This window comes from Hydractinia symbiolongicarpus, chromosome 15 (genome assembly GCF_029227915.1).
Source record: "Hydractinia symbiolongicarpus strain clone_291-10 chromosome 15, HSymV2.1, whole genome shotgun sequence".
Lineage (NCBI taxonomy): Eukaryota > Metazoa > Cnidaria > Hydrozoa > Anthoathecata > Hydractiniidae > Hydractinia > Hydractinia symbiolongicarpus.
In genome coordinates, this window is record NC_079889.1 from 8,044,017 (window position 1) to 8,058,810 (window position 14,794).

At 34.4% G+C, this 14,794-nt stretch overlaps 1 protein-coding gene across 1 annotated transcript; it reads right to left on the bottom strand.

The window, feature by feature from the left end:
• Positions 1-4,597: 4,597 nt before the first annotated feature.
• On the bottom strand, positions 4,598-13,379 carry LOC130628685 (uncharacterized). The gene is made up of 5 exons (XM_057441669.1): positions 13,361-13,379; positions 13,239-13,247; positions 12,259-12,338; positions 6,561-7,935; positions 4,598-5,699 (listed from the first exon to the last, which is right to left on the bottom strand). The coding sequence occupies exons 1-5, from the start codon at positions 13,377-13,379 to the stop codon at positions 4,816-4,818; spliced, it is 2,367 nt and encodes a 788-aa protein (XP_057297652.1). The 3' UTR covers positions 4,598-4,815.
• Positions 13,380-14,794: the final 1,415 nt, after the last annotated feature.

Consider the following 14,794-nt stretch of genomic DNA (forward strand, 5'->3'; position numbering starts at 1 on the left):
AGATTTATCCACAGGCTAACGACTAGTTTTAAATAATGCACATTATGCACCCCTATTGGTACACATGTCATGTTAGGCTTGATCTTTGATCTTAACAAATGTCATTGCTGGAAACTGCAATTAATGTGGCTAAAATTTCTCTTATGAATACGCAAATGGAATTCTTGTTTCAGGCTAGATATATATGACTTAAAAATGTTACTAATAAGATGCACTTTGGGTTGTCAGTTGGCCACAAGAAAACAATTTCAAGTAAGTAAGCAAGATTTGTGAAAGAGATGTGTTTTTTTTAGGATGTTGTATAAATACAGTGTTGATTATTAAACGGATACAACCAACTTCTATATTGTGATCGGTACAGGGCCTTATTATTTTAATTGGCTTCATGGTGGCAGAAAACCTTGGTTGCTTTACATTGACAAAATTGTATTTCATGTCAGCAATTTATTTTTTATTCTACAATTGTATGCTGCCACATCAACAGTTACTTTTAGCCGGAAAATGACATTAAAAATGTTCAATTCGCGTTAAAACAAGTAAATACTTTTAACACTTAGCCATAACACTTATCAATAGTAGGATTTGGATATTTTGGCAGTTTAAAGTCGCCAAATAGATTTATTTAGATTTGCTGTCTCACGGAAAGGACTTTCAATGGCAACCCAGTCGATCAGCATTTTGTTTGATTTAACCACATCTTTCCAGATTGTATATATGCGTCACAAAATATTCCTATTCATTCAAAAATCAAAACATCTTTTTTTTGCTGTTGTATTTTTTTCTTTTTGTATTTGTAGTTAGTGAAAAACAGTTTGCAAATGTTTTTTTGTTTTTTTTGACGCCCCTGTGTATATGCAAAACATATTAACAGGACATAAATATATTATTAAATATATTATTAAGTCAATCCCCTTCTCTTACATTACTATTCTGTTGCCTTAATTTTTATTTGCATGTCTATTTAGGTGATACAATTTTTTTCTACTTGTATTAATTTGGCTTCTTTTATATGTAAATCATATTTGTGAATTTTGCTTATCTGATAAGCACCATTTTATTTGCATTTTTTAATCTGCTTTATGCTTCTTGTTAAAACGCTACATTGTACCAGTAAGACATTGAAAAGCTGTCAAACTTTTCACTTCTTTCTTCTAGATAATTCTAACCAAACGAAGTCGAGCTAAAAGATCACCACATGCTTTAAATCTTCTGATCTCCAGGTCATCATCGTATTACACATTTCCTGTTTTTACTGGAACACAGTATGCTCTTGAAATGGTAAGGAAACTTGATAAAGTTAGTGTATATAGTTTTTGTTGTAATGGTTAATAAACAAGAAGTACAATTAATCTTTTTTCTTGGTAAAACAATTTTAGTAAGATGAACCTTCACTCTATGTACAATTTTATGAACGAAATTCCAAATTCTGAAACTGTGTTGGAAGGAATCATTTCAAGATATATGATTTTAAATTAAAAGGCATGATTTTGGAGAACTTTAAACACCCTCTTACACATTGCCATTTAGTTGTTATACACAGTTCCACTGTATTAGAACTGACAGTGTTGTTTACGAAGTAATTTAACATGGTATGACCCAATGATTTAAAATGTACACCCTGACCATCCTGCATTCGTATAAAAATTTATTTTTGGTGAAATGCAAGATATTTGATACCACTAAGCAAAACCAACGTCTGGTCCACATTTAATAAAAGTTACATCCAACTGCAAACCTACTCTATTTTTCTAATGAAAACAAATGAAAATAGTATTTCCTAATGGATCCTAATTGTGCTATAACTGATTTTCCCAAAATAATTATGCCTTTTTAAGCATAGTTTAAAATATCTACAGCTTCGATTATGCTTAGCATTTTAAAAATTCGAGTCTAGCTGTATGCTTGTGTTATGCTTTTCTGAGCAATATTTTAGATATAAAAACAATTTTTTCTTTATATAATGCTTACTAGAAAATTGACAGTGAGAATCTAATACGGATGTGCTATGATAAATATTCACCTATGAATGTGAGACAGGTCCTAAATTTTTCAATGTGTGAAACGTTTTCTCGTATGTTCTACAAATATATAAACAATATGCTTAATTTTTTTCACATTTTCACTCTCATTATGTTTATCATGTAAAAACAATAATTAAACAAATTAAATATAAATGAAAAAAAGTTGTTCTAACACATACTTTTTGAGTTGTAGTGAAATTAATTTTAGGACGAGGAAAATCTAGTAGGAGAATTAACGGAATTTAATTGATGGATACTGATAAAATTAGTCAAGAATATAATTTGGTGAAAAAATGATTTTTGCAGTTATTTAATATGGCAGGTTTTTGTCAATTCTTACAAAGCCGCATTACTTTCTTTCCATTTAGGCAGCAATTGAAGAAAATATCAACCTTGTTTTTTCCCTCTTCTTTAGTTCCACCACTACACCTTCATTCCATGGTGGGCAACGATAGCATGTACAACTTTCGTTCTGCGTACTGCTATAACTCTTCCACTCAGTATCAAGCAAAACAAACTGACAGCAAAAATGGAGCTACTAAAGCCAGCCCTTAAAGAAATAACTGATGCAGTTAGACATAACATTATTGTTCGTGGACAGCGTGATGGTAAAGGGAAAGCTGAAATACAAAGGGAGCTTTTTAAAGAGGTGAATTTTGTGAGGTTTTGTTTTTCCTGTTTTAAAATTGTTGTTATATTTATTTTTCTAGGTGAAAAAAGAATTTTTTTTGCCTACTACCACGGAGATATTGCAAAACGGGACCAAATTTCAAGATGTTCCCATAAATAAATATTTCTGAATAAAACACACACATGCTAGAATTATCTTATTAGGTCCCATTAGTTTTGATACTAATTTTTGCTGATGTCAGTGCTTCCCATTTTTCCCAATTACCACATTTTTAGTACTGCTTACATGGTCTAACCACCTGTCAAAGCATAGAGCTTTAACAGCCTACAAGAGTATTGCTCAGGTGATCTTGTTTAGACATTTAAAATAATATAGAATGAAATGATAATTTCTACAAACATGTCATAGAAAGGTATTTATTTCGCTGAATGTAGTCAGTTTTTTACAATTTTTGACAATATTGAGGATTTTTGTTATCGTACATTACATATATGAATATTATTTTTCTTCAACGAAACGAATCATTTTGCTCATTTGACTTCCAAAAAGCCCAGTTAATTTACTCCTATAAATTACAAAAACATTGCACTTGTTCTGCACGGATTTGTAATCTCTATCTTGTTATGTAATCACAATTTATAATCCTTTATACTGATTCGTAGTCACATGATTGTTTTGAATTTTTGCATTCAATTTCTAGTATAAAAGTAAAAGATCACACTTTTTAACATATCTATCGTTTTGTATTTTTGTCAGCAGTTCTCTGCAACGACTTATTTAATTGCTACAAATAGTCAATGCACTGGCTTACACTGGTCAATGCACTGATTTACAGTGGTCAATGCACTGGTTTACACTGGTCAATGCACTGGCTTACACTGGTTTACGCTGGTCAATGCACTGGTTTACACTCGTGATCTATAAGGTTTTGGTGCATCACAACAACAAAATCAGACCTTTCAATACAAACTTTTACAATTTTCATTACAACATTCACCATTCAGCATTTTGAAGAAGATTTCATGAACACTAAAAATTAGCTTTTCTTGATGAGGCACAGGAGAGTAACATCTTACAGTGAGGTCAAAAAGTAGAAATTTCAAGTTCAAATCTAAGGGATTGCAAATCAAATCAGGCTGATACTTACAGTATGTAGCCTCCCAAAAGAGTATCATCATTATCACAAACGAGTGTATCATTTAAGCATGTTTGATATTTGTTTACAGTCTTTTGTCACAATGAAACGTGACAAATGTGGATAAATTTGTGAATTACCAAATCGTTTCAAATTTTTTGGCAACATTGAAATAACTAGATCTCTTTTAACATTTTAAAATTTAAAAAAGCTGTGTTTTTTGCATGGTGTTTTATTTCACGTATTGGGATCTAAGTGTTGGTTAACATATGTTTTTCGTTTTTTTCCTAACATAGCTTCGCTTGTATACACAAGATTTTTACTCAAGAAACGGTGTTAGCCCGTGGAAGTTATTTTTGTTGCCGTGGACACAGCTACCATTATGGATAACCGTCTCATTTGCCCTGAGGAATATTTCTGGTTGTGTTCCAAACGGTAGGAGTGTTGCTAAATTATTGTGATGAAGGGAAACAAGATGGAATAAAAATATATTTTATATGTACTATTTCACCTCTAAAACCATTTTTGTATCAGTTGCCAACTTGGTATGAGTGGAAATCCACAATCAAATAATGTTTGAAGTACACACTTTTTCGGCCAATTATGAGTTTGTAAGTGAATTTGAAAACCATTTTTAGTATATATGCCTGTAGTTTCTTGAAAGTTTTCCTTTCATTGTAAGTGTTCTAACTAACGTGGAAAACAAACACTCCTCCTCAGTAAAAACTGAATCAACCTCGTTTCCAGGCCTTTTTCCTTTATGATGCACCGATAACGAAGCAAAAATAAATAAAAAACAACACACAAAGATTCTGAACTAATATTCATTTTTATGGTAAAAGTGTCAGCCATAAAGGTTCTCACTATGTTTCCGTTTTTGAGCTTATCCAGAAGACTGGTAACTATATATAAAACATGTCCCAATATAAGACTTCTAAGTTGATCGTCCTTTGTATCTCCCTAATAAATTTTTGCGTGTTTCTAAACAGCGTGGATGAACAATAGATATAGCGCATGCGTAATGGGTTTTAATATTGATTACGTAATACGTCAGGATTCTGTCTCCTTTGCTGTTCATTTCGTAGACTCTCCAATGGCTTCGGCTGCAGTAATTTATGCCGCCAAAACTCCTTATTTGGCAGCACTTGTTGATCCAAAAGTGAACACCTTTTCGCGTCTGCTTCCGACACGTGTACTGTCCTTTGATGCGATTGCAGTTTATCCAACGTCTCAGATATTTCAAATATAGAAGATTTTGGTCCTAACATAAGTTTCTCGGAAAGTAAGTGCGAATTTTCCCGAACCAAAGTGGATTTCTCTTCCAGTGTTCTAAATTTTTCGTCCATTTTGCTTTCTTCAGTTGTGTTGATTATTCCTAAACTTCTGAGTCTGCTCTCCAGGCTCTGTCTGTCAGTATCGGACGTAGCAGTAGACACAGTCGGTGGAGTCGAGTCCTTACCATCCGGTTCAGAAACGTAAGTACGGTAAGATTTGTACGTGGTCTTTAACCCTTGTGTACTTACCGATTTCTCGCTGCCAGAATGCGCGGGAAAATTTCTCAACGGTTCCGCTACTTTCAGTAATAAATTGTTTTTGTTTAATTTTGAGGTGTTTGTGTCGGTTGGTTGGTACGAATAATTTGCGATATCCTTGTCTCGCTTATTCTCGACATCAATGTGCAAGGGCTCGTTTATGCTTTGTTTATGCACAACGTCAGCAGCTACTTTAGTCCTGTCTTTTAATTCGGTTAGCTGGACGTACTTACCAACGATGTTTTTCATAAGTTGTTGTATTTCTATCTCAGCGTCCGTTTGAACTTTATGGATTTTATTTTCGTGATCTTTCCAATGTGTTTGGTACTTGCTTTGTATATTTTGCAAAATGTTCTGTATTTCTTCTCGAAAACTGGTACCTAGCGAAAAAAACATACCGTTTTTTGTAAACCACACAATTTTTTAATAAAATTTTCGTTTGGTACCTATTTTTTTATTCCGGTTAAACATTTTGAGCATGGCATACGTTATAAAAAAATTGGAATAATTAAAGCTATCTAAACTGACTGACGAAATATTGAGAAGGCGATGAACATCAGGACTAACAAAATATTAAGACTGTCAAAGATTTAGGCTGGCTTGAAAAATAATTAAGAGCGACAAAGATATAGACTGGAGCGACGAATAATTTGGTCAATTTAATTTGATTAGGATGCCACAGAAAAATTTTGACCTTTAACTGACTTTAAGAGGCTAAAACTTCACCCGGGAAAATTAACTTTCGCAAATTTGTTTAATCATTCTTGGGAATCTTGAATGTCCTCGAACCTTTGCACTTACGTTTTTAGTGTCATCAACAATATTTTTAGTATTTTTTAAGTCAATAACCAAAATTATTTTCTACACAAAATCTTTTGACATTTTCAGAACTTTTTGTCACCTCAAAATTTTCCTAACTGTAAAAATAAATAGATTTGACTGATAAGACAATTTGAAAATTATTTTTCGGAGTATACAGTATGACACTGTTAAGTGGGACCTTTTTCTTGTCGTCTTGCAATTCTTTACTCGTGTCGACTAAAAAATCCACTTAACTTGGACCATGGATAAGTAAGACTCCTCTATAAGTATAAGGGCAAATTCTGGTGACTGTAGGTTCGCACTAACTCATCTCATGAGTAGCCATCCGGGTAGGAGACGTGAAAGTACTTCGTACCCACATTCTGGAAGGATACAATGATAAGAAAGAAATGATCTAAAATGATCTAAAAATGATCTACCTTGAGCTGTTATCTTCATTTCATCCGCTAGAACTTCTAATCGTTCCTTGATTTGATTCTCCTTTTCCAGTTGCTGTATGTCTCGCTGTTTCAATCTTTCCACTTCATCAGTCAGCGTATCTATTTTTGAATATAACGTTTTTCTTTCGTTTCTCAAGTCCTCGGTTTCTTTTAACAAATCCTTGACTCGTTGAAACAAAACTTTGATAAGTTTACTTCTAACGTTGGACTGGTCCATCAAGACAGGTTTGACCTCTGAATGAGTTGTTTGTTTACAAGGAGTGTCATTCTGTTTCTCGTGAAACATCTTTTGCACCATGGCTTCCTTTATGACTCCGCTTTCGTTGTGAATGTCTGTGTCTCGATAGAACAGATTATACAAGGCATTTATATCGATAAGTTTATCGCAGTTCGCATCATCCTTTCTCTCGATTGCTGATTTGTCACTCGAATCGGTTGCGGTTTTGAAGCGTGTTTTTCTGCTTTTTTTGTTTCTACTCTCGAGTTCAGAATCGGAGTGGTAAAGCCGACTTTTCGAAATGCTTGTTTTTGTTTTTTTCTCTTTCCGTTCTTTCCTTCTTTTGTCTTTCTTTTGTCTGTCTTCGTCGCGGCTTGGGTGGGAAAGATTATCACTTTCGTTTTTATGAATTTTTTTTCTTTCAATTTTGTCAAAGCTTGCAGATTCTTTTTCCAGAGAGCTGTCTTTTTCAAAGTGCCTCGTTTCGGTTTTGGTTTCAGTTTTGGCTTTGTTTTCACCCTGTCTGTTTCTGCCGATATCGTCTGAACGACGCCGGATTGTAGAGTGACCGTTTGACTTTTGACTTTCGCGCCTTGTAGGGGATTCATGTGGTTCGTAGCTTTGTTCAAATTCGACACTTTTTTCGCGATTACTTTCGACTGTCTGGTTACGTCTTTCGAGTTCTTTTTTCGAGCTTTGTTGGTATTTGCGCTCAATCGATTTGTTGTCATGATGACGTTTACCCTCCGGCGACCGATGTGTTTCTTTAGATCTTCTACGAGCTCTGTCTCTGTCATGTGATTTATCATGTGACTTTCTGTGCCTGGTGTATGAATTGTCACGTGACCTGTATCTATCATGTGACGCATCACGTAATTTATTGCGGCGGTCACGTGAATTGTCACGTGATTTATATTTATCGTGTGATTTATCTCGCCCTTTTAGTTTATCTCGTTTTCTATGTTTTATTTCTTTCGATCTGTCACGTGATTTATGTCTGTCATTTGATATATCACGTGATTTTGTTCTTCTTCTATGCCGCCTGTCTTCGTTATCTCTATGGTATTCTCCATCGTTGGTGTCTCGAGTACGTACGTAGTCTCTTTTTGGAGTTAATTGATAGTCTTCGTCTGACATCTAAAAGTAAAGAGGGAAAGAAAATAAAACTATCAGGTAGACAGCACAGGTACCTAGGCTGGGATCTTAGGTCTTACGATATAACCGACTGTTTTGGCGGTATAAAACTGTATACAATATAAAAAATGAAATCAAAGACTAGATAAATGTCAGATTTGAATTTTCTTTAGATTTCAACTCTTAACCCAATATAGATATATAAATGTTGCCTGTCCTAACAAATATGTAATGTACAAGGGACTTGCATGCCCTCTCCATCCCAGCTCTTGAAAAATTGATTTAACTCAAACTATTATTTCATTTTTGAATAACTACGCTGTAAAGGGAGCTTCATTTAACTCGACATTTGTTAATTCGAAGTATTTTCTTCAGTTCCTTAGATTTTCGAGTTACCGTCAGTTAACTGTAATTGACAATCTAATAAAGTAATAAAAATAGTTCACATGACCATAGAATTGACATCTGTTCTGGTTTTGTGTTTAGCAAAAGAACTGCACAATGTATCCTTTCTATGCACGTTACTTTAGACACATCAGCGGCTTCAGATGCTGTGTACTTGCCATCCACTGGTGTTGAAACTGAAGGACTATTATGGTTTTCAAATCTGTCGGTTCCAGACCCTTATTTTGCTATACCGGCTGTTTTGCTGCTGACAAATTTACTTAACATCGAGGTAAAGAATTCAATTTCTGTCATCGCCATTCGATTGTTGACGGTTAACCTCGCAACCTTTATAAAGCTAAAGAGGTTACAAATAGTTTCAAATTTTGTTACCACCTCTCTAGCTTAATTAAGGTTGCATATATTTAACAAGAAATGCTGTGCATATTAACAAATCGCGTGCCAGTGTTCTTTGACTGGCTGCGTGCATGCTAAAAGTAGCAAAGAGAAAAGTATGACTTTTCTGGCAGCCGTCAATTTGTCCGTGACGTAAATCGATAGAAAGGTTTCTAGGCGAGGTCTCGGCGGATGGGAAACTGTTACTATATTTTTGTTCTGTTCATAAAGGTTTTCCCGCCCATAGAGATCTCGTTGAGCATATTCGTGATGGCGGTATGAACGCAAACACATTCTGTTAGTTCATATCAAGTCAGGGTTTCGAGCCAAAATTTGGCCTTGAATTTCCTGGAGATTATTTACTGTTTCCTACAACCATTGAAATTATCAGGTTTAGAAATATAATCAAACTCAGCTTCCTGACATTTGGATAAGGGAACGTTTTTCCTAACATTTCGACCATGTTTTCAAAGTCACTGACACGCTTTATTTGCCCATCATAATAGATTAGAATTATTTAATTAACATGCCGACATGTGTCCTTACTTGGCACTGAAACATTTTTCACATGAACAGACACAAAATTTGTTTTTATCTAGGTGGGTATAACGGAAGGACGCGTAAGCATTTACAATAGGGCAGACTTGTAATCGTTCATTAAGCATGACAGGTTGGTTTACAGTAGCCTACGGGTTTACAGTTGATGCTGCTCGTAGGACAAACAATGAATTCTTCAGTTTATATAAAATAGTTTTCTAAAAGCGTCCTGATAGGCTCAAAAAATAATGAAAAGCCCTTGCAGGCTAAAAGATTTCGGATTCTTGTTCGTGTGTAATTTTGTTCTCCATACCTAGGTCGCTAGTAGCCTGTTGTTCTGTTATTTGAAATAAATAGGTATTATCACGTGGTATTATCTTGAAGTTGAAAAATGTTTCGTGTAGTACAAATATAGAAAAAGTGAAAATTAATACTTTAACAATACTGCACTACACTTAACATTCATAAGAAAGAAACAAAGACGTAATGTTTTATTATACCTGTGACATAAAATCTTTATCAAGTTTAAGATATCTCAGATATGACCGTAAAGTTAGATCTTACAAGTTTAAAAACAAAAAAAGAAATGGAAGAAGAAGAAAGAAACAAAAAGGTTCATTGGTTTAGAATTAACAATAGAGACTAAATCCAAAATGCGATTCCATGGTATTATTATTTAGATTAGATTATTTAACGTTCAACGCCAGGTAACTGTGTTACCTGGCGTTGAACGACTGGAAGAGCGATTAATAAGAAGTGTAAACTGTGCCAAACATTTAGATGAAGAGCTTTAGTATATTTTAGTATGTCATAAATTTAGTGAGGCACAGAACATGGTGTTTCCGGTGGAATATATTTTGAGAAAAATAACTTTTCACAGCTTTAGCTGAAATAAAAACACAGTTTACAACTCATTGCTACCCTGTTATATTAAAAAATATTGGCCAACCTTTTTTATTTTTCAGAGAGAGTTCCCGCTAAAAGTTCAAAGATGAATATTACTCCGGGCTGAGGGATTAGTACAGGCAAACAATGACACATATCCATATATAAGCATAATACCCTTTTTTGAAAAAAAGCATTATCGTAACTTCGGATAAAGAGAAACTCAGGAAACAGCCATCATTAACATTGGACTGAGCGCTTAGTACAGGTAAACTGTGTCGTCAATGTGTTTAGGCGTAATATATCATTTTCAAAAAAACGTTATTGCAACTTCGGTTTTAATAATAACACAGGAAAAAACAGCCTGTCGTTACCCTGTCCAGCTAAAAAAATCACTCGGAAATTCTATTTTGTTGAGTAAGTTTTCATGACACTAATAAAGGTGTCACTACCTACTTACTGAATTTAACATAAATATTAATTAAGAATTTTGACGTAGCTAGCCCAAACTGCATTTGGCTACTTTTAGCCCAGAAGTAGCTAAAGAGCTATCTAGAAGACAGCCACAACCCAAACATAAAAATAAATAATAATATATCAAACTTTAAAATAATAAGAATAAATAAGGCTAGTCAGCTACCTGGCTTCAGGAGGATGCTGCCTTGAAATCTACGTTATCTAGCTAAAACTTGAAATTGTTCTGTTTCAGATTTAAACATGGCTAGAAAACGTGATATTTTCATCTTAATAGGCGAAAACATAGACACAATGAAGAGAATATCTTAAACATTGATAGAACTGAAATTTAGACAGTTAAATAATTATACCAACACAACGATTCGCAGCTTTGTAAAGTAAAGAAGCCGGAGTATAACAAATATAGCGTAGTTGAACAAAATCCGCCTTGTTAAAAACATGAAAATTTGAAGGAGTATCTAGCATAGCTCATCAAATAATATTAAAATAACAGTCTATAACAATATTTGTGATCAAATGCATAACACAGTCTTTGTTCTTTTTGCAAATCTAACGAATATCAAGATACGCCATAGGCATATAACTATGGATACGCGCACAGCTGTAGTGCTGGGTCGCGGGGTCAGGTCGGACTTAAAACTTGGATTTGCGCGCAAAGCATAATGGAAAGCAATGTATGCGTGGAAAACATGCAAAAATGTCGACACGACGATCGCTTACTATACCAAACAACTCGCGTATACGCGATTTGAATTATAAGCAATATTGTCTACTGTATCAATGTGACATTATATCTAATTTGCAGCCTTACACAGTGTATTCAAGCTCACATATAATAGTAAGTTTTGTTGTGAAACAGGCTAGTCAGAAGTTGTGTATGAAAACAGTAAAATTATGAACATGTCGTGTTGTAATGTTATTCTGTTATCTGAAAAAAGCCTCGTTGCCAAGCTAACCCCGAATTTCATAAATTATAATAATTATGACATCATCTAAAATTTTAAAGTGTTTTTTTTGCTCTTCGAATAAAAATGTTCAGACAGAATATCAAATTATCATGACAAAACTGAAGTTTTTAGAGCAATATAATATTCTGGTTGGATTTTATTTAGATTTGATTCAAATAATTATTTTGAAAAAGAGGTTATTCTTAGTAAGCTCGGCCATACGAAGGGTTTGACCGTAACTTTCATCTCGCAATTGACGCACTTAACGGGCAGAAATATTTACGAAATTAGGTAATTTGTTATACCTTTTGATCATGAAATTTGGGAAAGGTCTATTAAAAAATCGTTTTACGCCCAACATGGTGCTAGCGAGAAATAAATCACAATCAGTGTCAATAAACAAGGCTGGAGAGCTGCTTTCACTGACAATTCTTGTAGAAAAACTCGTTTTAAACGCTATGCAGTTACTTTGCTAAAGCACACACCATCGTATGAAAACTTGATACTTTCTCTGATGTTGCGAAATTGCAACAGTGTTGTACAGAAAGGTTTGACTCTATGTGGTTGCTAAAAATCGCACTGTATCGCTACAATCGGAAAGGCGTGCTAGGAAAAGATCGTTTATCTGCGGTGAGTCAGAACCGAAGATTTTGATATTATGATAGGCGCAAAAAAGCTGTACTAATTACGTTAAATTTACCTTTTCTTCCGCTTTCGTCTTTACTGTTTTGCCTTCACCAAATCGATTGCTCGTTGAAGCGTTACAAACAGCAGATGTTCCTGCAAGTGAACACAAAAATACACTCAATCCGGGGGTTAATTATGTTGGTCAAAATTACTATACTTTGCTATACTTTGTGCAAGCTATCCTTTTGTTCGTTTTCATTTATTTTTAGGAATTTTTTAAAAAGCGATAAAAAGCTGAATGGCTCAATGATTTTCTTAACAAATTTATTCTTCTCATCCGTTCTGCATGTTGCTCATTTTTGTTTCGTTTTGAAACCCCCGGTTTGCAAGTTAACGCATGCGTATTGCATTAATAATATATTGTTCGCCGCAACAGAGCATAATATGTTGTATAGCGAGGTATGAGACATTTGAATTCATATACAATAAAATTTGCATTTTTATTATATATTTTGTATACTTTTGTATTGCCGATAACTAAAATAACGAGATCGAGGCTAAGCGAATGTTTTCACTTTGAAGTTAAAAAAAAATCGCATCAATTTAAAACTATCAAGAATAAAAAATATAAGAAAGTACACACATGTTTTATTTATAAGAACAGACAATATAAAAATAGGTTTTGACAGACCGAAAATCAAAGCAATTTGATTCTTTCTTCAAGCTCGTAAGATTAGAAAAATATTTTTATGTGTTGTTCAGCATACTTAAGTATTTAGTAGAGGCATATTAACTTTGTCACAGAACCCCCCTCCTCCTTTTATTTTTGCCTTCCTCGCAGTTTTCTTACGTCCCTTCCTCGCAGTTTTCTTACGTCCCTTCCTCGCAGTTTTCTTACGTCCCTTCCTCGCAGTTTTCTTACGTCCCTTCCTCGCAGTTTTCTTACGTCCCTTCTTCGCTTTTTTCTTACGCCCCTTGCGGTTTTTTTACGTCCCTTCCTCGCAGTGTTCTTACGTCTCTCTTAAAAATGTTTTATGTTCATAGTGTTCTTACGTCCTCCGGCTGAAATGAAAGTCAATTAAAATGCGTAAATTCATTTCGCTCGGAATATTCCGTACGATACGATTGAGCGAGACTGGAGAAAACTGTCAATGTTAAACTTCAAATTCAAATACTTGTGGTCACCCTTACCATCCTTAATTTTGTTGTTGTTTTAGCTAAGTACCTTGCGTCAACAAGCACCGAGTAATTTTTCCAAGGTTCTCACCAATGTCTTTCGTGGATTGAGTGGTCTCATGTTTTTGGTGGCAGTACAAGTTCCATCGGTAAGATTTTATTCACAACGCCCTTGAAAGCTTATTGCTACGTACGCAAAGATATTATGCGCGCGCCATTTTATTGTAGGCACGCGCAAACAAGTTTTACACGCGCGATCTTGTGTTTTTTTCTTCCCTATATATTTTGAACAATCGAGAAAATTGTTCATATCGTATACTCCATAGATGTAAGTGATGTAGTGTCTAGCATTCAACACACAAGGACGGTCTTTTGTATTGAAGCTATCAAATTGTTCCACACCGCCATCAGGCTCTTTTTACTGAGTGTATAAGAAAAGGTGTGCTTGAAAGGTGGTACGATTTGCGAATATAATATAGAATATAGAATACACGCAAATAAATTTAACAAAATCTTTTTATATACGAAATTGCTTTGTCACATATTGGATCTCATAAAAAGAACGAATTTCTTACCAACAAGATAAATGACTAACTCTTCTCTTTAACCTTTTGTCTTTTGTGTTTAAATCCTTTAGATATTCTTTATTGAGCAGTACTGAGTTTGTATACACCGTAGTGTTTTTTAAGTATAGCCCTTATCTTTTAAGAACGCCCCTAAAGTACTTTTTCAACAAATCAAAAATTTTAACATGCGCTTAGTGTGCTAATTCTTATAATTACAGCTCCTTTCAAATTCAAAAGTGACATTTTGATTCGTTTATTTCTTCTCCTCCGTAGGCGATGTCTTTGTACTGGGCGTGCTCTAGTACTTACGGTTTATCTCAAAACATTGTGATGAAGTTTCCAACTGTTAGAAGAAGATTCAACATCCCAAAAACTCCATCAGAACACGAAAGACCGTTTGTGATTATGCTGGATGTGCTGAGAAAAAGAACTCGAAATTTCCTTGACCTGCAACAGGCAAAAAAGTAGCCGAAACGTCGAGTAAGCTGATTTTAAAAACTCGCCTATTGAAGTTAGGAGAATTTTGAGCTGGTGCATAACCGATCGAGAAGCTATGCTCGCACAGTCTTTATTTTCTTCGTTTGAAGTTTTCTTATAAACACATTCCAACGTGTGAAACTTGGAGTTGGAGATGAAGATAATTATTTGGTTGGTGTGAAAATAAATAAACTGACAAAAAAGCTGACGTAATCATTTAAACTTCGCCAAGAAGGAACAAATATTTTTGATGAAAGAAATTTTGAATCACTTGATTGTAACGTGATTATTCTTTTGAGAGTAATATTTGCTTGTACCATACCTCTGTGCTTGTACGTTCATTACTGTTCTTGTGTTTTTTGTCAAATGCATAACTTTCTCCTCCGTTTA